The 23,179-nt window shown below is 38.2% G+C and overlaps 2 protein-coding genes across 5 annotated transcripts in view; one reads left to right on the forward strand and one right to left on the reverse strand.

Annotated features, from left to right (window-relative positions):
• The window catches only part of dock1 (dedicator of cytokinesis 1), a 203,708-nt gene that overhangs the window by 65,689 nt on the left and 114,840 nt on the right, over positions 1–23,179 (forward strand). For all 4 annotated transcript variants that reach the window (XM_079595675.1, XM_079595674.1, XM_079595673.1 and 1 more), the window contains exons 23-27: positions 457–565; positions 5,432–5,502; positions 9,716–9,822; positions 12,834–12,961; positions 15,748–15,843. In XM_079595675.1, the coding sequence (XP_079451801.1) occupies positions 457–565; positions 5,432–5,502; positions 9,716–9,822; positions 12,834–12,961; positions 15,748–15,843 (511 nt within the window). The remainder of the gene's footprint in view (positions 1–456; positions 566–5,431; positions 5,503–9,715; positions 9,823–12,833; positions 12,962–15,747; positions 15,844–23,179) is intronic.
• insyn2a (inhibitory synaptic factor 2A) overlaps positions 21,627–23,179 on the reverse strand; it is a 41,257-nt gene continuing 39,704 nt past the window's right edge. Inside the window, exon 4 of the mRNA XM_079595676.1 lies at positions 21,627–22,892. Within this exon, the coding sequence (XP_079451802.1) occupies positions 22,709–22,892 (184 nt within the window). The 3' untranslated portion in view covers positions 21,627–22,708. The remainder of the gene's footprint in view (positions 22,893–23,179) is intronic.

A 23,179-nucleotide genomic window follows, 5' to 3' on the forward strand; every position in this document is an offset into this window, starting at 1 on the left:
TTGACGGAGGGCTGGTCTAATGTAAATGCTCTGGATGAGGGTGAGAATGTGTGACTTCAGTGCACAGAGGGTCAGGTAGGGCTAATCGCATCAGCAAAGGCTGTGTTTAATGAATGCATGAACGTGGAAACTCTCCTGGTGTTTGTGTGGATCGCTGGAGTGATGCCGAGAAGGCCCGTCAGCTCTTGCCCTTCAAACTAGATTACAGAGCAATTCATCAGTCTGATCAGCCTGTAATCAGGAGCTAGTCTAGAGGTGCCAGTGAACAGGTGTGTGTGTGTGTGGAGTTTGATGCATTGTTTTTGATGTAGTTTTGTATGGCTCCGGCTAGTTTGAAGTCATGGATTTGCATAACAAACACATGTAGACCGGTCTGTTGGCTCTCTGATGATTTAGATGAAATGATTCTCGCTGCTCAAGCCCCTGAACATCAGCTGTTTGTGTGTTTTCCTTCAGGCTCTACGAGAACAAAGGCGAGAGTGATTTCATGGAGTCCCTGAGGAATCTCTTCACTTCGTTAAACTCCATGATGAACAGCAGTGCTGAGGGGACCGGCGGGGTCAAGGTGAGGCCGCTTTAGGAGCCGGTTTCTGATCAGCTGAACATTTAAACGCTGCATTAGTAGAGCATAATGTTAAGCAAAAATGAAAATTCAATCATATACACATCTGTCATTTCTTGTGTGACTTTTTCACACACAGTATAACACAAAAGAAGATGTTTTTGAGAATGTTCACGCTGCTCTTTTACATACAATGTAGGCCTACAAATAACATAGCAACATGATAGCAGTAGACCAGTAGTTCCAGTATTATGAAGTGTCATTTGTTCACCTCTAGTGTTAACAAAAGGATTTGAAAATAATGATTTGTTTTCAAACATTCCCCTAGCCTGCTATTTGTTGTTTAAAGGAACACTGCACTTTTTTAGGAAACATTTTCCAACCACTCTAGAGTTGAACAGTTGAGTTTTACCGTTTTCGAATCCATTCAGCCGATCTCCGGGTCTGGCGGTAGCAATTTTAGCATAGCTTAGCAGCATAGATCATTGAATCTGATTAGACCGTTAGCATCTCAAAAAAATGTCCAAAGAGTTTCGATATTTTTCCTATTTAAAACTTGACTCTTCTGTAGTTACATTGTGTACTAAGACCGGCAGAAAATGAAAAGTTGTGATTTTCTAGGCCAATATGACTAGGAACTAAACTCTCATTCCTGCGTAATAATCAAGGAACTGTGCTGACGTACCATGGGTGCAGCAGGCGCAATGATATTACACAGCGCATGAAAATAGTCCTCACAAAGTTTGTAATATCATTGCGCTGCTGTACGGCAGCAGTTCCTTGATTATTACGCAGGAATGAGAGTTTAGTTCCTAGTCATATTGGCCTAGAAAATCACAACTTTTCATTTTCTGTCGGTCTTAGAAATTTAAATAGGAAAAATATCGAAACTCTTTGGACATTTTTTTGAGATGTTAACGGTCTAATCAGATTCAATGATCTATGCTAAGCTATGCTAAAAGTGCTACCGTCAGACCCAGAGATCGGCTAAATGGATTTGAAAACGGTAAAACTGTTTAACTCTAGGGGAGCTGGAAAATGAGCCTATTTCCAAAAAAAGTGCAGTGTTCCTTTAAACGGCCCCAAACACATCATTGTGTGTATAGATTTCCAGTCTTATGATGGCTTATATAAGGAAAAATCTGAAATTTAGATAATTTCTCACTGAATATCCCTTGGTCTGGCTTTCAACATTCATTTTCACATCCATATATTCAAAATTGATGCGTCACTGTCAGTTAAGAGGCATGACAACCAATGAAATTTGGCATAATTTGTGCCAAGCATGACATAGTTTTGCATAGCTAGTCTTATCACAATAAACTGCCCACTGAGACACAGATAAACTGATACAAGAGAAGTCAAACTATATTTTTATTTTTGTTTTGATATTTAAGGCGAGACACTACAGGTGAATAGGGTAACATTTTAATATAATAGATATCACCATGAAACTCCTCAGTTGCTTACTTACACAAGTATATATATATATTTAAAAAAAAAATGTCATTGACTCAGTCGACCGTCACGACAATAACTAATATTAGACAATAACTTTATATACGGTGCACTTTCAGATTTAAAACTTTGCGGAATGTTTTCATTCACTTAGCGCTGTGTTACACACTACATGAAAGGTCATTTTCAAAAATCCATATTATGTAATATTATAACAGTATTACACAATGTTACTGTTTTTATGATCAAATAAATGCAGCCTTGGTGAGCAGAAGACTCTTATAAATAGCACTGATCAAAATCGATCATGGAAGAAGGAAAGTCATACAGGAACAACATAATAGTGACAACATGAGCAAAATGTTTATCTGAGGGCTTTCTGCCTGAGGACGTCCTCCCAGAATGCTGGTCTGTTTCTTCTGGAGGACATAAATATTGATGTTTGTGTCTTTCATCGGTTGAAGTGTGTGTTTGTGTGTGTCTCTCTGTCCACTGTGGCTCTGGGTTCGCCCTCTTTAGCTTCTCCTCAAGGTACTCTATCTCTCCTCCTCTCCTTCCATCTGTTTCTCCACTCCTCCTCCTCCATTTGTGTGCAGTTTGTTTTTGTCCTTGACCTTTCCTGTCACTTCTTTTTTGCATTAACACACCTCCGGTCTAACACACACACACACACACACACACACGCTCCGTCACTATGGATCAGACCCTCTGGACGGGCCGTGAGTCAGCCTGGAGTGATGCAGGTGTGCCGGTGGCCCAGATCTTAGTGGTTTTGTCAGAAAGTTAAAAATTGATGTTGCTAAGACACACTTGTGAAACGGCAAGGGAAGAAATGTGCTAACTTTGTTGCTAGAGGAAAGCAAGAGACGGCGTGAGTGAAATGGCACGGCATCTTGATGTACATTGTGTTCACATGGGCTCACACTTATTTTCAAACAGTCTGACAGTTTGAGCTCGTGTAAGCCAGTTCTTACTGGACATGCTGGGTTAGTTTTTCTGTTTGTTTTAGAGGGAAATGAAGGTGTAATTTGTTGACCCCTGTTGTTAACAAACTGTTAGCCTCTCGTGTTGACAAAAGGATTTGAAAATAATGATTATTTCCCAAACGCTCCCCTAGCCTGCTATTGGTCATTTAAACAGATAGCCTTACTCCAAACTCTCACACACACAAAATGATTTCAATTGATTTATAATTTATATTCAATTTATTCATTATAGACATTGATTTTCATATTCTTATTATTTGTGTGTGTATATATATATATATATATATGTTATTAGGGCTGTAAACGATTAATCGCATCCAAAATGAAGGTTTGTGTTTACATAATATATGTGTGTGTATTATTGTGTATAATTATTTTGTTAATACACACACATGCATGTATATACTTAAGAAAAATGTGTTATTTATATATAATATCAATTATATACATATATATATAGTATATAAATGCAAATATTTCTACAAAAATATATACATGCATGTGTGTGTATTTACAAAATAATTATACACAATACACACACATATATTATGTAAACACAAACTTTTATTTTGGATGCGATTAATCGTTTACAGCCCTAATATATATTTATTTATGAGTTTGTGGCGGTGCTATCCTGTGTATTTATGTATGCAAGTATATGTGACTTCTTTTATCAAATCCAGTTTGTGATATTTTTGGTTATAGACCTACAACATTTTAATAATCTAGTGTTTCTAATTCTATGTAAGATTTACCGGTAATATTATGTGTAAAATTATTTAGACATTTTAGATAAAATACATTTTTGGACTGATTTCCATAAAAAATAATCTAGTTTTTTTTAAAATAATAATAATTATTTATTTTTACTATTGCTGTTTTATTTATTTATCCATCTTATCAGTTCTTATCCATAACATAACATAAATATAATTGTCAATTATAGTTATAGTCCAGATGTTTTATTTCCTTCAGCTGTGATCCAGACTATCTGTGAATTCATTGCTGTAAAACTCTTGATCTGACTGGTGTGTTACAATTTCAAAAACGCATACATTCAAAAATACAAGCTACAACCTCACATATTCACTTTTTTTTGGTAAACACTTGAACTCCAAGACCTCATTTCTCAGCAGACTCTCGGGTTAAATCAGAAGCTATGTGGACTGCTGGGAAGAGAATATTTATCAGTTCATATCCCATCCATCACTGCCTCGGTTGACTCAAGTGTGCAGGGCTTTTTCAGAAGCCTTCTTTTTTTCTTTTAAATTATTTCAAAGTATGTCAAAAATGACACAATGATGATCAAACAGGAAGGAGCCGTTTTATATCTGTACACTCGCAGGACCACATTTTCAAGTGTGACTAAAATAAAATCCGACATTTATCACATGAATAGCAGTGGCCCGCTTTAGGAAGCAGCTGTGAGTTGTGTCTTGTCTTTAACAAGGTTTAAAGCTTTCACATGTTGATTGTTGCCAAACAGGAAGATTCCCTCAAATTTATTAATTTTTGTTATAAGATTTCTGTCAAACCCTGTCCAAGAAAACTGAATTGACCCATACAAACCAGACAGTTGTTGAGGCTTTAACTCTAAACCAACCCTAAAATCTGATTGGTTAATAATACTATTGTACAGTATTTCACATTCTAGTTGGTCATTTGTTTGCTTATTTATATATATACATTTCATTCATTTTTGTTTTTTATTTTTTACAGACATTTTTCTCACAATCTGATTTTTTTTTACAGACATTGTTTTGCACATTCTAGATTCATTCTTGTTTTATTTCAATGTATAATTTTTTTTTTTTCATTTATTTTACTATTTTTTTTTTACAGACGTATTTCACATTCTAAAACTTTAGTTAGTAATTTTTTTAATTTTTTTTTTTTTTAATTTTATTTTTTTATGTATTTGACAGATGTTGTATTTAAGGGTTGTGGAGCTGTTGGTGAGATCTAGATGAGTGGTTTGGCGGTAGTGTTAGCTGGTAGCAGGATAGGAGAAGGAAACACTCGTGTTCTTGGTTCACTGGTCATCAGTGCGCTGGTTATTGACCGGAGTGTTGGAGAGGATTGGAGTATTTGTGTTTCGTAACCATCTTCTCTGCATGAGGTCCATCTTCCATTGACCGCTCACTCCTCGGCCGTTCATCACAGCTGGATTTGCTCTGAGCAGAAATAGACTGATGAAAATCACAGCCGCGCATGTCTCATAATCATTAAATAAGGGTCTTGACACCTTCATATAATTATTTAAACAATGTGATGTCACAGCACATATCATCAGAAATAACACAATCCACTAATTTTTTGTAATTTTTGTATTCTGTCTAACCATGATTTCCCCCCTTATTTAATGTGTTTTTGGGGATTTTTAGAGTGATTATACTAATAGATCCTTGTTTGTGTGAATGTCTAGGGCGCTGCACTGAAATACGTCCCAACTATCGTCAACGATCTGAAAATGGTCTTTGATCCAAAGGAGCTCAGGTGAGTTTATCACGCTTTCTCTCTTCAGGTTGTGTCCGTGCTTTTAGCAAATATCCATATCTTTACAGGACATAGACTTTAATTGGTTGCATGTTTTAATGCTGCATGTTTGGTATTTAAATATATTCATGGATGCAAACAGGCACAATTTTATAAAGAATGAGTTTGAGTTTTCAACAAATTGAAATAAAAGCTGATTAAAGAGCTCAATCCCACCAAAGCAACGTGTAAAATAATGTGTGTGTGTGTAAATATTTATTTAACAGTCGCTTTTTTAAGTGAATGAATGCATACTTGCAATAGTTTTGACTTAAAATTACCTTTTTTATTTTATTTGTAGATTTAATTTATTTATTATTTCCATTTTTTTTTTAAATTACATTTTAATTGTTTTGTTTATTTTTAATTTACTTTTAGGGTGCTTTCACACCCGCCTCATTTAGTTGGGTTGAATGAATCGCACAAGAGTTCGTTGTCCCCCGTGGTGCGGTTGGTTTGTGCAGGTGTGAATGCAGCAATCACACTCGTGTGCGCACCAAAAGCGGACTTTCAAACGAACTCTGGAGCGGTTCGTTTTTGGTGAGAACGTGATCCGACCTTGAACAGACCCAACTGCCAAATAACTGGCCATTTTTGGACTAAACCAGCTGCCGTATTCAGCGGCGCTGTGCATTGTCACTGTTTAGCAACATTAATGCACGCGTCGCCTCCTCCTGATGTGACTCGCCTCGTGCAGTGCATAAAACATTATCTTCAAGCCACATCCTTGCTTCATTCTCAAATGTTATTGTTTGCCTAAAGTGGTGTAGACAGACTATAATAAACTATGACCAGGGAGGGATACAATCAGCCCACAAACTCGTCTCTCCATAGTAAAAAGTGGCGTGTTGTCTGCCGGATTTTCCTCCTCTTCGTTTACTTCCGTCAGTTCTGTTGGAATTTTCCCGCACGTTAATTCTGACAACCGAAGTGCAGTTATGAAAAGACCCATCTGGCCAACGAGTGATGTGGATGTTGTCACGTGACTGCATTTTGGTTCGTTTCATAAACTGATTCGGACCAGAGCAATATCAGTGTGGTGTGAAAAGGAACCAAAACGCCTGAAAAATGCTACAAAGTATAATTTTCTCCCTTGGTCCGGAGCAAATGAACCGAACTACAGATGTGAAAGCACCCTGAATTTTATTTAATTAAAAAATATTTTATAAACATACAAGTTCATGTCTTTCTGAGGTTTAAACTCAAAAATCCCATCTGAAAAATAATTAAAGGAATAAAACAATATTGTTGCTCATCCTGCCATCTTGTATCTTTCTCCTCTCCTCATCCCATCTTTTTCTTTTCTCATGCTCTCTCTCACCAACACACATTGTTATCCTCATCCTGTGTCTCTTTCCCCGTGTTTCTCTCTTCATGCTTCTTATCTCTCTCTCTTTAGTTCTACCTGTTCATCCTCATCCTGTCTCTCTCCTCATGCCTTTCATCTCATCCTGTTCCTCTCATCATGTGTCTGTCTCCATCTAAGTGACTTCTAGAGGCTCTTCATGAAATCAGGTCTGAGGAGTGCAGTTCTGAAGTCTGGGTTTAGTGTTCCTCACACAAGTTTCTGTGGATCTGATCGTCATTAACATCTTTCTGCCCGATGGAGTTTTGCTCGCATTTCATTATCATTACTGCGTTGCTTTGCTGCTCAAGTATTTCTCACACACTTTAGATTCCACACACAATCAGCACAAAGTGATCCTGTTGCCGTGGAGACGTGATGGTCACTCGCCGATTCTGTCTGTTGGTCTGGATAATGCGTTCATCCCTGAGTGGCATTATAATGGAGTTAGGCGGGTCTTGTGATGGCTAAATTTAACACACACACACACACACACACACACACACACACACACACACACACACACACACACACACACACACACACACACACACACACACACACACACACACACACACACACACACACACACACACACACACACACACACACACACACACACACACACACACACACACACACACACACACACAGTGTGAGATGGCGGTATTAATCCTGCTGCTTCTTATTTGAGGTTTATCCGACCATGGGCTTTCCTTACCAAACCAATTTTCCGAGACGTGACATTTTGTAACGGTGGGAATCTTGTTTGATTCTCAGAGTAATTTGTGTTCTTGTTGTATTTTGCTTGAGATGTTACCGTATAAATGGAAATATATGCATATAAAGTCACATTTAGTTGCAGCCAAATAATTGGTTATCTAGTGGTCAACTGATACGGCTGATGCTATTTGCTACATAGCAGGATGGTTGATGGTTAATCTAATGCTGAAATATTATAATCCACTTAGTTTAATGGTGTATTAACTGCTAGTTAGTCTCAAATGTGCCGGATAAACGCTTCAGCCTAGAGACCCATGTGTGTCCTGACTGAAGTGGCCTCTCACTGTAATTCTCCCACTTTGCAAAGCCTCGTTCTGTTCTTCCCTTCTTTTCATCCCTTGTTCTTTAATCCTCATGGTTCTTGATGAGGTTAAGAGGATTTCAACCCCTCCTGTGTCTCTCCAGTCTCCTGCGGTTCTCTTCACCACGTCCAGCACTGCCGGAGCAAACCTGGCCTTTTCCATTAGCTTCCCCTTTTCCTTTTCCTTATAAATTTTATTTCTCGGTTTCCTGAATCATTTTTTCTTTTTTCTTTCCCTTTCCTTTTTCTTTTGGTGTTTCCTAATCTCTTTTGTTTCCCTTTTCTTCACTCACTTTTCCCTTTTCATTTCCTTTTTATATCTGTTTATTTTATATACTTTAAATTTTTTTGTCCTTTTCCTTCTCCATTTCCGCTTTTACATGTTTTATTCCCATTTTTCTTGGCATACTTTCCCCATCCTTTTCCTTTTCATTTCCCTTTGTTTTATTTAGCTTTTCATGACTACATTTTTCCTTTTCCTTTTTCATATCGGTTTTAGTTCCTTTTATCTTTGTTCACTTTCCCCATCATTTTTTCCTTTCGCTTTCACCTTCCCCTGTCTGATTTATTTTCCTCTTTTTCTTGACTCACTTTTTCTTTTGTCTTTTACTTTTCCTTATCTCTTTTATTTCCCCTTTTCTGGACTCACCTTTTTTCCTTTCCTTTCCTTTCCTTTCCTTTCCTTTCCTTTCCTTTCCTTTCCTTTCCTTTCTTTTCTTTCCTCAATATCCTTTTCATTTTTTCTTTTCCCTTGTGTTGTTTTCTTGTCTCACTTTTCCCATCCCCTTTTCTTTTTTTCTTTTCCTTTTCTCTTTTTCTCATCTTTCTGTTTTCCTTTTCCCCCTTTGTATTTCTCTCTTATTTCCACCTGTTATCCTCATTCACCTTTCTCTTTCCTTCATATTTCTATTCCTGTTGATATATTATCGGGTTAAAGGCATTGTTGGGCAAAACAATCAGGAAGAAATCTATTTTTATTTGTTTTTTTTCCCCCTCAGTTTAATGTGCAGAGACCGAAATAAGGAAGTAATTTGTATGTTAAATCTCCCAAAAAGTATAAACACTGACACTTACACTTCAGATCAGGTTGTGAATCTGTTTGTTCGAGCATCCTGAATAATAGCATGTTTGAGACTGACTGTTTGACTGACCAATGATGGAAGGACCAGTTGAGGAAAACTGCTTCAGGAAATGTTTAGCTCTACTCACTATCAGGGCAGAAGTATGACTCAAGCCCCGGTTAGTTCACAAGCATTGCACTGCTTAGTGTGTGAGTGTGTAAGCATTGCACTGTTTGCTCACAGTTCATTGTCATAGAAGTGTGTTTGCTCAGCTGAGAGGTCGAGGACCCCCCCCCCCCCCCCCACACACACACACAGATAGACCGGGAAAAAAATCGCTGAATGAGGCCATCTCTGAATTCTGTCATCGTCTGCCATCGACTGCTCTCATCTTGCTTTCTTCAAGAGCCAGTTCTTTCCATAAAATGAGCCACTGCTCTCCTGTTGTGCCCTGGGCTTGTAAGTGTGTGTGTGTATATTCTCAGATGAGGACCGAGAGGTATAGCCCACGGCACTTAGCATGTTTTAGATATGAGCTGTCACTTCAACCGCAAGTGGAGATGAGAAGAGAGGGATGTTCAGACACTCACACATCCAAAGACACCTGTTAGTGTTAACTAAGTTGTAGTTGTGCAGGTAAAAGCAGTGTTAACCCTCCCTCCATGTCTTTCTCTCTTTCTCCAGCAAGCTGTTCAGTGACTTTATACTCAAAGTTCCTCTGGGGCGTCTGGTGAAGCAGAAGTTGAACTGCATGATTGACATCGTCCACAGCGACCTGTTTACTCAGCATGGTACGTACACAGACAAACACACACACAGATTGTCTCTAAAGGTCACTGTCTGACACCAGCTGCATGATAGTGTGTTTTTTGCTGGTGGCTGTGCGACGTTGTGATAGGTGTGTTTTCTGGAAGCACATCTCTTCTGATGGGCATTATACGAAGCCTTATGAAGATTACATGGTTGCCCATGACCATCCATCCATCCATCCATCCATCCATCCATCCATCCATCCATCCATCCATCCATCCATCCATCCATCCATCCATCCATCCATCCATCCATCCATCCATCCATCCATCCATCCATCCATCCATCCATCCATCCATCCATCCATCCATCCATCCATCCATCCATCCATCCATCCATCCATCCATCCATCCATCCATCCATCCATCCATCCATCCATCCATCCATCCATCCATCCATCCATCCATCCATCCATCCATCCATCCATCCATCCATCCATCCATCCATCCATCCATCCATCCATCCATCCATCCATCCATCCATCCATCCATCCATCCATCCATCCATCCATCCATCCATCCATCCATCCATCCATCCATCCATCCATCCAAATTTGAAATGTGTATGTGTTGTGTGCATATGTGTGTGTTTGGAGGTGAAGTGTAGTGTTAAAGCAGTGACATATGGCAGCTCTGCGGGTCGATTGTAAGTAGATGCACGTCGTTCAGCAGTAATTATGTGTCTCCTGTTCTGACTTAATTAAATCACTCATCACACGTCCATGCGCTGTCTCATGCACTTCAGTCTCTCTCGCTCTCATACGGAACAACATAAAGAAATCAGGATTTGATGAATAAGAGTAAGATGATTTGATTCATTTACAAGTGTAAATAATCTGATAATTTTGAGCTGCTAGCATGTGCAACATTAGCTTTGTATATACCTCTAATGCATTTAACACAGCAAGATAAATACAAGCTAATTCATAACTTAGAAAATTCAGAACAGAATATTGTATATGAAATCACTAAAGAAATTCCTATAACTAGGCCTATAAATCATAGTTGTGGATTGGAATAATAGTAATGTTGTTTACCCTGCTGACGTTTCTTCTAGATCTGGCGCAGTGCTTTAAAGCTGCGGCTGGTCTTTCTAACTCACTCTTTTTTTGGCACCAGTAGTCTGTGGAAAAATGAGATTTGAAAAGTTGTTGAGCTGTAGATCTTTTTGTCGTGTCTCTCACTGAAGGACTCCTCCAGTACACACTTCCAGTGCCAACTGCTCCACTGGAATAAATTACCCACAAATGGGCTTGTCTAACCTGAACAAATGTGTTGAGCGCGCTCGCGGCTGGTGTCACTTCTTGTTGTTTTTCCGAGTAATACGTGCGTGTGTGTGTGTGTGTGTGTTTCATTGTAATTCAGCACAGATTTGTCAACTTCGATTTATTGTAAACAAAGATTTAGCTAATGTAAACTTCCCATGACTGTTGACTCATGTTTCTTGAGGATTTCAGGTTTCATTTCTGTCTAATGAGCATTAGTCTGATGTTAATTTCTGAATTCGGTTTGACAGCATGCTAATATGCAGTTTTAATGGTTGTTTTCCAAGGCGAGCGAGCATGACTGTTACTGTCGCTCATTCCTGCGGTTGCTGATCTGGACCAAAGTCAAGTCTAATCTAGTCTTTAAATGAGTGCCACGTGTCAATGTGAAATCATGGAGCCCCATAAAGCCTGTGATTGTGCATTTCACTTCTCTGAACTTAACATTATAACTGCATTTATTCATTCATTTATGCATGCATTTATTTATTATTTTTATTTAAAATGTTATTTAATTATACACCTATTTATTTAGGCATTGCTTCTTTTGTTTCCGTTTATTTATTTATTTTCAATATACTTTTTCATTTTTTTTTTTTTTTTACATGATGTTTACTGTTTAGAGAGACTATTAAGTGTAAAACACATCATGACACAATGTCTCAGCAAATGTCTGTACAGACAACACTGACGAAATAAGTGTCAGCTTTCTGAAATTCTCTCTCTATCCTAAAGCAACTCTTACACGGCCACTTGCCACATAAACAAGTTAGAGAACAATTGAAGTTATAATTTCAGTTGTTTTATCATGCAAGAAGAGAGAGAGAATGATGGAAACATTTGACCGCAGAATGCTCCGTTTGCCATGATCATAATCAAATATTCCAGCAAGCCATGCAATATTAATTGATTATTTCATGAACATAACTGCAAACAAAGCAGAAAAATAGAATTGGTGGCACAAAAACTGGCAAACTTAAAATTCTGCAATGTTTCTTTGAAGCATGCATGATTTTAATGTTACTTTCATAACACTTTTTATTTTTGCTGAGCAGACTTGTAAATAACTTGCCTTGTATTTACCGTAAGCAATTCCCCGACACTTGGAAACTGCTTAGACATCGAATCAGTTTGAAGCCAATAATTTTGAGACTGCTTGTGACATTTTTTGTGAATTGGCCTTCTAGACTTTAAGCTTTTTCTTCTCTGAAATTTTTACATTTATTCATTTAGCAGATGTATACTTTTTTTTTTTTTTTTAAACGAACAGCTCTCTGCTGATGTCAGATGCTGTGATTTATTCTGCTGTGAACCTGATTTTAATTTTGGCTTGTTGAAGCGATGTCTCAAAGTTCACGGGCAGGTCAGTTATTTAATACATAAGCGTATTGTGCATGCACTCGTAAAAGGATAGTGTGGATTTATTTGTATGATTTTAAACTGGCCCGAACAGCATGACAAATGAGCTTTCAGGAAGTCCTGTGTGTGTGTTTGCTCCAGTAATGACTTCTCATTGAAGAATAAATAAATACATTGATTCAGCTCTCACACACTCAAACGTTGATAGAACGATTCTCTGCCACGCTCCCTTTTAATATTAATTTATTTATTTTATATTCTTTTGTGGATTTTATTGTTTGGCTGAGTAAGTCTGCCTATATGGTCACTTCAGGTTGTGAAGGGCCATTTCATCTTTTTCTGTGTGTGTGTGTGTGTGTGTGTATATAGACTGCAGAGAGATCCTGTTGCCTTTGATGGCGGAGCAGCTGAAACTTCATCTGGAGAATCATGAAGAGCTGGAGTCCTGCTGTCAGCTTCTCAGCAACATCCTGGAGGTGCTTTACAGGAAGGACGTGGTGAGAACACACACACACACACACACACACACACACACACACACACACACACACACACACACACACACACACACACACACACACACACACACACACACACACCACTCCCACTCCCTGTTTCCTAAAGGAGTAGTTCACACTAAAATGGAAAATGATACAGGGGTTAGGATACGATATATTGCAATATTGTAAAATAGGCGATATTTTGCACTATTTCTTGTTTTCTTATGAAGAGTATATACTTTTTGGAAAAAAACAGTCATTAAGAACACACCACCATATGCATAAAAACTGAGCAAAAACTTGTATTTAATCAAAACAGTGGAATCTGGATTTGCATTTTTATATTACTAATCACTATTTTGTGCAATCCCAAGTTAAGCGAAATGAGTTAAATATATTCTGGAATCCTACCAAAGGTTCACAGTAGAGCAGTTTTTAATTTCTCAAGTATTTAATCAGAGAAAATGTATAGTCCACTCCATGACTGCATGGCACTGCTTTTTATTTTTATATATGTATTACCGTGAAGCTTAAAGCATCTATTGAATAAAGTGCTATATAAACATGCCTTCACTGGAGCTGGTGCAAACACATCCACATCACTATGATCAGACGCTTTCTTGCTGATTTTTTTTTTCCTCACGGCTGTCATTTTTGCTGGGTTAATTTTGTTATTGAGAGGAAAGCGTGCTGTACATATTTGTATATTCTATCGAAACGCCACTCTCAGCAAGTGAGCTCTCAGATTCAATGTGTTTCCTGAGTATTGGAATCTAGCATGGCTTATTTTGCAATCGACTCTTGTTGATCACCTTAGTGGTTTCTTTATAGTGGAAGCCAAAATGAGTCCACACTTCAGCACTGTACACCGCGACGAGAGCCGGTATGCTAATGCTAACGTTCTGAGATAACACTGCCATCGGTCGGGTTATAACCGAACACAATTCCACTGACATGAATATTGGAGGTAAATATCAATATCAATATCAATACAGTATCACCAAATATAGTATTGCGATATTCACATGTATCGATTCAGCCCTAATAAAATCTTAGCATTTTGTGATGGTTATTATTATTGTGACGAATTATTACTTGAAAGTCTAAAAAGTCAAGTGTGCTTGTACCAGGTTTGAAACAACATTGCTTGGCTAATCTTGGTTTATCTCATGTCCTCCTTTAACTTCAATGACCTGTGTGTGACCCAGTCAGAGATGCGAGTTTATTTAATTAAAGTTAATTAATTTCTGGCTCGTATTACGCCTGTTAATTGGCCTCTTCGGTCAGCACTCGACTGCGCAGCACTTCTGGATATCTGCCCAGTTAAAATGCTCTTCTCCATCATTTGATCAGTTACTGCCGCCATGATCAATAGAGAACTTCCACAAATGTCTCTGTTAGATGAAATCTCCTCTAATGCCACTTTTAAAATAAGTGCATTCTATGATAAGCCTCATTTCCATAATTTTTTTTAAACTCTGTGCGTTTAGTATTTTGGGTGGTTTTGAAGAAGAGTATGATGAAATACCTCACAGTAAACTGCATATTAAACTCTGCATAATAACTTTTCTTTAATTTGGTTGTCTCCCCATCTTTACACAGTTAGCTAAAACTAAAACCAAAATAATAATAAAAAAAACTGTTACTTGAAATTAAATAAACTATGACATAAATAATATACAGTATACGATATATATATATATATATATGTATATATATCTCAGTGATACTAAAACACTGCTACACACACACACACACACACACACACACACACACACACACACACACACACACACACACACACACACACACACACACACACACACACACACACACACACGTCACTGATTCTCCCACTGCATGGTGCTGTGGGTGAAGCATTCTTTGAACCATTGTGCGAGTGTGTGTGTGTGTTTACTTGATAATTGAGCATGTGTTGCGTAATACACACGTCACAGTCGAGCACAGAGCTCTCTCATCGCTGGTTGGAGATCAGCTGCATCCTTTGTTTAATAATTGACGATCTGCTGTGAGTGTATCAGGATCCCCACTAACAAACACACACGGCTCAGAGCGGCGGGATGCGATGCAGTTTATTTTACACCAGTGAAATTTGAAGAAATATCTTTACCATACTGACTAATTCAACATCTGTTAATTTAGTGTCTTTCTGTGACTAGTGAACACGGCACCAGCGGGACAGCGTTAGTCCACGATCACACAGATTCCCTGCAGCGCTGACTGTGCAGAAAACTTTATAGCTCAGTTCAACACAATTACTGCCGGCACTAATTGGTTTTGTCCAAAGCTAATTAAACTACACTACTGTTCAAAAGTTTGAAGTCTATTTTATAGTTTTGATGTTTTTGAAAGTCTCTTTTGTTCATCAAGGCTGCATTTATTTGATCAACAATACAGTAAAAACAATAACATTGCGAAATATTACTACAATGTAAAATAACTTTCATATTTAAATATATTTTAAAATGTTATTTATCCCTGTGATCAAAGCTGACTTTTCAGCATCATTACTCCAGTCTTCAGTGTCACATGATCCTTCAGAAATCACTCTAACATGATGATTTGCAGCTCAAGAAACATTTCTGATTATCATTGTTGAAAACAGTTCTGCTTAATATTTTTGTGGAAACCCTAATAGAGTTTTTTTTTGTCAGTTTTGTCAATGGAAATCCCCCATCACACCAGAGATGTTTAAGTTTAATGCTGTCGTGTGGATAGGTCATTTATCTGTGGTATATTTCTGTCTCTGCGTGTCGTTTTAGGGTCCGACGCAGTGGCATGTACAGATCATAATGGAGAAGCTTCTGAGGACCGTAAACAGGACTGTGATCTCCATGGGACGAGAGTCTTTTCTCATAGTAAGTGTGTCTCTCTTTGTCACAGGGTTGTTCCTCTGGGATGTGCTGAATTTTTTGGCTTTCCTGTTTCCATGGTTAGTATGTTCTACCATAGCAGTGCAATCGGTCTGCCACACACACACACACACACACACACACACACACACACACACACACACACACAGACACAGACACAGACACAGACACAGACACAGACACAGACACAGACACAGACACAGACACAGACACAGACACAGACACAGACACAGACACAGACACAGACACAGACACAGACACAGACACAGACACAGACACAGACACAGACACAGACACAGACACAGACACAGACACAGACACAGACACACACACACACACACACACACACACACACACACAGACACACACACAGTCAGGCTTTGTTCAAACAGGCAGCAAAAATCCTAATTTTTTTGACCTGAGTCAAATCCTTTGCTTTTTGTGGTTTGAACAGAAAATACACATTGAGCTGAAGTGTGTAGTTCCTGTGCCGCTAGTGCTACCATACAAAACTACAACAACTGTTTACAAACAGTTTCCCAAACACTCACTCATCCTCCATTGGTCACCAAACTTATAGCCCCACCCCTAAACTCACACCATTGGTTAAACCAGTGCATTTGTGTGCAGCGTGAACAGCGCCTCTCCACCTAGTGTGTGTGTGTGTGTGTAAATATGAGCCATTGCAAATATTTCTCTGTCTTTTGATCACTGTTGATCTGTTCATTTCTCAGTGTTTGTCTTGATTTGATTTCGCCATGCTGTTTGTCCAGATGGTGTGGATGTGGATCGTCTTTTGGCACTGTTTTACAGCTCCTGTGATTGCTGTGTGTTTGCCAACAGGAGCACTCATGGCTTTATTTCATCCTGTCTGAGCTGATCTGAGATCAGGTGTTAGGGGATAGTTTAGCAGTTAGAGAGCTTTAGGCTCTTGGTAGTGGCTGTCCTTGTCTTTTACAGCCACATCTCTCCATATGCATGCTAAACATCCCCCTTCTTCCCCCTCTTATCCACCCGTTTGCGTTTAAAGGAAAAGTGCACGCAAAAAGGAATATTTTGTCATAATTTACAAGTCTTCATTTCATTCCAAACCCATATGACTTTCTTTATTATGTGGAACACAAGATTATTATTTTTTCCGCATGCAATTATAGTTAATGGAGACTGGAGTTTTCATGTTTCAAAAAAATAAACGGCGAAAGTAGAGATGCACCAACTTTAAAATTCGGCTCAATATAGATAATTCATGTTATTTTTGTTTTATGACCGTGTGTGTATACAGTAGAGCCTGGGGCTAGTAAAGCCAAGGTCATGGGTTTGATCCCCAGGTGCAATGTAAGTTGCTTTGGCTAAAAGCATAAGCCAAAATGCAAAAATACAAAAGTAATAAACATTTGCAAACTGGTGAACACATCATCAGAGAGGAGAAGAGATGTCTCTGCAAGAGGGAGTTACTTTGAATGAATAATGATGAACGTTTTATATTTACATTTATGCATTTGACAGACGCTTTTATCCAAAGCGACTTTTTATTTCAAGGTACACATTTACATTCTCATCAGTTCTTGCTTTCCCTGGGAATCGAACACATGACCTTGGCATTGCGAGCACCAACGCTCTACTTTTTGAGCTACAGGAAGGCTAAATGTAGATAAATAATTTATAATAAACACTACAATATTCTATTGAAATTAAATTTTGATTTCCTGGTGAAGTCACCGGATTGCTGGATCTGAATTGGCAGCATTGCACCATATGTGTTTACAGCTGTATGCATGAAATACACTCTTTCTACCCTGCTTATGCTGCAAGGTCTCTAAACTCCAGACACTCAAATCCTAATGGTCACGTCATATAATGCCCATTCATTGCTCTCAGGGTACATATACTCTTTGCTGACATTTGCAGTAAATCCCTCTGTCTTGTACAGGGATATTGTGAGTATGAGAGCATTGGCTTACGCTTTTAACCAAAGCAACTTAAGCCCGAAGTATACTTCGGTTTTTATTACGTGTACGCTAGCGTATGCATGCAGTCGAACGCGTAGCCTTTCAAAAGTATACCATCAATGGCTATAAATAGTTTAAATGTTGGTTGAGAGCATCGCCGAAGGCTCAGAAACAGCGAAATACCAACCCCTGCTCTGAGACATGTAAACATGTCATTGTTTAATGCTGAATTTCAGTGTCTGGAGGCCTCAGAATTACAGATTTGTCTCTCTGTGATTGAATATGTGTGCTTGTGTGCTGTTATGTATAGGCTGAGTGTGTTTAAGAATGCATGTGTTGCAGTTTCAGTTCTCAGGATTGTGTGTAGATTGATGGTACATTTAGTGTGTGTGTGTGTGTGTGGTCTCTGTAGGCAGCTCTTCCACTGTGACCTTGTTCGTCAGGGCTCTGTTGCTTAGATTCAGATTTATGCATTAACTTTTCTCTGTGGTTTTGCTGCATGTGAGTCTAGAATTCAAATGAGTCTGATCAGCACAGCCTCACACGTCCTGCATGCTGATGTGCACTTACAGTAAAGACAAATCTTCTTAAACTTCAAAAAGTCTGAATCCTACAGATCGTTCTTCATTATCAACCATGAATATGTCATTGTGTGGTTTGTTGGAGAGGTAATATTGGAGCAATGCCCTGTTTCTAGAACACCCTAAAAACCACTCAAGCAACTACTTAGTAGCTCACTATAGCATCATGGCAGCGAGTTTTGCATGATTCGGCTTGTATTTTATGATCTTTTTATGTATTTCAGTCTTTTTCTCAGTCTTTGTTGCATTCAAGAGCCTTATAAGCCTTATCTAAGCCTTCCAGTAGAGTTTTCTCATGCAGTCTTGTCTTTATCAGGATCTGTGCTTGTGTGTATTCAGAGTATTTTCAGCCCCTCCCATTCCTCTGCAGTAGGAGGGGCCAGGTGGAGGAACAAGGCTTTTGATTGGCTGCTCTGTTTGACTGTAATTTCAGGACTGACAGCAGGTGCCGTCTGCAGCATCAGTGCAGCAAAATCCTCTTAGATTTACATTCTCACCACATTCTCAGTGCATTAAATATACATTTGTGATGATAGAGAGGCTCTTCGGATTGATTTATTTCTATCTGAAGGTTTTTGCTGACAGTCTTCCTTTAAGTGCATTTCAGATGAGTTTTTCAAACTCTCTCGCAAGGGAAATACTGAATGGTTGCCGCTGCAAGCCTGCATGGGAATTCCCTGCTTAATAAACACAAACGCACACAAACTCCTTCATTGTGACCTGGAGAATTTTAATAACTCTCAGAGTGTCTTTTGCTTTGCTTCGGGGAATGAAAGTAAGAAAGAGAGAGAGGATCCCTTTGACAAATAAATAAATAAATAAAAACAGGTGGCTTAGCACAGCTTCTCATCTGCATTTACATGTTTGGTGGTGCTTTGTTTTATAGCTCAGTATTGTTGTTCTCAATATTCACTGAGCCACTATGTGTGATATACATGTACAGACACGCATTAAAAGTAATTCCACAGAATCAATCCTATGAACTTACTGTTGCCATCTGGAGTGGGTCGTAGTCAGCATGTTGCCTATCTGTATTTTTATTTATTTCTGCATTTATTTCCCCCTCCTCGCTGCTCCTAGATCACTGCAGTGAGTTTATTCTTATCTCGTCTAATCTGGGTTGGCGACATCATGGTGGACGAGATATTTGAGATTCCTCTTCTTTAAACTGCAAAGCTGCTTTTCTCACATACAGTAATTACACATTCCAGCAATTAGCATCTGCAGCACGACAGTAGTGTCCCAAAAGTCAAAATTGCCAAATTCCCAGTGAAATTCTACACTACACAATCCTGACGTGAGAACCACCATAGAAAAGTCAGTCTTATTTTTATTACCATTTTTCTAAATGATTTTTTTTTTTTTATAAAAATGTATTTATATATATTTTTCCATTTAATTTATTCATGTGCCTGTGGATAAAAAGTACTATGAAATGCATTATACAGACAAATTTCCCAGTACTCAGATAATAGAGCCACTCTTTGTATTTTTCATGTTTTATTTTGTATAGTAAATAGTTTTAAAAACTGTATAAAATACACAATATTGCACATAATAAATCAATTGCACTTTTTAAGGAACAGAAAAACATCTAATCGTCTCTTTAGGCTACAGTAGAGCTATTGAGAATCACAACTGCTGTGGTACGAGGGGACGGCTCGTCTTGTGTTTCTGGAGTTGCCATCATACACCAGAGGAGAGAGTCTATTCAGTGGAAATGGGTTTTTTCCTGTCTGTGAAGTGGTTTATTTTGCCCTTTTTTAAAAGACTTTGGCACATGTCTCTGGATGGGACTCTGCTTTTGGCCTCTGACGTGACATTCCCAGAATGCTTTGCTCTTGTGATTTTGTTCTGTGTGCTGAAATCAGAGTTGTTTGAGATGATTTTAGCCCTGTTTTGCTAGATATTTTCATCACTTAAACTTACTTTCCGATAAAAAGGGGCGTTTGACTTTCAGTACGGCTGTCTCTTTAACCCGTTTCTGTGCACACAGAGTTCTGATATATATGTGTGTGGGAATAATGATTGCATTGCATTTCACTCACTGAAAGTGTAAACTGAATGTTCATTAAATCCACAAAGTGTGTACAGAACCAGCCTGAAGTTAATGCGTTTGAGATGTGTGTTTCACTTTTGCAGGTCCAGTGGTAGCAAATCACGCAGACGGCGGTACGCCTCGACTCGATAAATGAGTTAGTCGCTTTGCAGTGTGTATGTGACTGGTATGTTGTCAGGAAAGAACAAGGCATCTTCTCCCTGTAGACTGTTGGTGTGTCGACTGAAGCAGAGAGATGTGTGTGATTCTTTCTGTCCGTGTCGCTCTGACTCTCCATGCTCCATTTTATACTCTTTTCATGCGTTTCTTCATCTCTCTGTTTTTGGCCATATGAGTGAATCTCACGGCAAAATACATTCAAAAAGGAAAAAAAAAGTGGTTGTATTGACTTCAATTTTACAATTAAGCATATTTTCCCCCAACAATACTCATTACTGTAAATTAATGCAAAAAAAATTAAATCATGCTTTATTATATATATTTATAGTTCGGCACTGTCGGGCAGAAACTTGTATCTGCAAATATCTCTACTTTTCAGGAAATGGAAAAACACTATATATATATATATATATATATATATATATATATATATATATAAATTTTTTTTTTTTTTCATTCATTAAATCTTCCATACATTGAGAAAGATGAGAATTAATGATGAGAATTCTGGGGAAAATGTGTTTAATTGTCATAAAAAAATAGAGCCACTATGTGCAGAAAACTTTAGGTTTCTTTTTTTTAGCCAATATATAATTTCTTTCTTTCTTTTGAAATATCACCTGGACATGTTTTGTTCACCTGTGACGTCTTTTCCATTACAATGTTCAGAAAGGAAATTCAGAGTCGACCTCTTCTCATTGCACTCTCAGGCTTTCAATTACTTCCAGTAAGAGCCGCGACACACACACACACACACACACACACACGCTCAACGATACCTTATTTGCTCTGGTGGTCTTCATCATTTTTCTTTTCCATAGGAACATTGTTTGATTCAGTGCAGATGTCAATAGTGCGGTCACACTAGACAGGACGTGATGTCACACTCTAGGGATTCTATCTAAATTTTTAAGTAAAAATACATTAAAATTAATTTAAAACGTTAAAATGTCAATTTAATCTACTTTCCTGCAACACTACAAACTGTTTGGTTTTGTAGTTTTTTTTTCTTCTTTTTTTATATTGCACCAAGAGGTCAATCTGTGACATGTAGATCCTGTATTGTTAAATCGTCTTTTTTCCATATGCAGATCAGTTCATCAGAGTCTAGTGTGATTGGAGCTATATGGTGACTGTGTATCACATGACTTCCTGTCACAGAAAGGTAAACATTTACCGTTGTTTCCGTGGTTATGTCTGTAGATGTATTAGAAGAGCATTATTCGAAATGAAATAATTTAAAATGAACGGACACTGATCTGAAAACGCTTCCTATAATTTCAATAATCCAATAAGTGAGAGAAGCTTATATATAGTGTTTCTAGAAAATCTTTAAATGTGTGATTATTAAGAATCTAGAAAAATAAGTCATACTTTTTTTCCTTTTTTTTTTCCTGGTAATAATAGTATATGAAAGTTTATATGAATTCACAGAGGCTTGTAAGATTATTTCCATATAAATCCCATATAATGAATGAGTTGTGACTTCGCCGGTTTGATCTGCGAATAATTACATCCTCTAGTGAGTTTTAAATCCATGAAGTCCTCTGTGAGAATCATCATCCAGTGCATCTGAAGAGTTGTGCTTCGATTTAATGCTGCGATCACGTCCATTTCCATGAGGAAGAGAAGACCAAAATGAAAAGCTTGTGTCCTGTTTGTGTTTTAAATATCCTCCTGGTTTTCCAAACCTTTAGCAGGATGAGGACCAAAAAATAAATAATAATTGTAAAGCAAGATTTGTTATTGATCCAGTTATGTCTCTCACTCTCTTAAAATAATTTCACGCTCTGCTTGAGGGAAATAGTCTCATTATTCCTTTTTTCCGGAAGCAAATTCCATTTTTTTTCTCTCTGTTAAATATACATACATTTAATTTTTTCAGTGCTGGCTGCGATATTTCCAAACCAAGTTCAGTACTCGCATCCATAAAGTACCGAAGAGGGGAAAACACAAAAAAACAAACAGATAGGATCTTCCCGTTTCATCCTGATCAAAAACTAAGCAAGTGAACAGATGCACATGGAGCGTTGCATTCTGTCGTACTTCCTTCTTGAAAATATGATCAAAAGCATAATAAAGTGGTGTGTGTAATCCTGCGGTCACAGAAACCAGAGTTTCCAGCGCGCGTGTTTCTTGGCCTCCGCTTTGGACTTGCGTTTGGGCGTGGAGCCGATGGTCTCCTGAGGATAGGGCAGAGGGGGGAACAGGGACTCCTCTGTGGGACACAATCTCTTCATCAGAGGCTGTAGCTTATCTTCCTGCAGTTTAAAGTCCAGCTCCACACTGCAGCACAGAGAAAACAGAGCCTTACTGTGTGTGCGGCACACCATACATGCAGCTTCAGCACAATTACACATGCGCTCAGGAACACACACTATATGCGCTCAGGAACACACACTATATGCCGTCAGGCTTGAGATCAACAGTAGAAAGGGTTTATTTGTCAATCAAAAGTATTTTTACTGTACAGTTTACTTCTTTATCATGACATTCCTGAGTGAATCAGGAGTATTTTATCCATTGAGAATTCATTAGATCATGAAAAGTCCCAGAATTAAGCCAGAACCAAA

The sequence above is a fragment of the Phoxinus phoxinus genome, assembly GCF_949152265.1.
Source record: "Phoxinus phoxinus genome assembly, chromosome: 21".
Classification (NCBI taxonomy): Eukaryota; Metazoa; Chordata; class Actinopteri; order Cypriniformes; family Leuciscidae; genus Phoxinus; species Phoxinus phoxinus.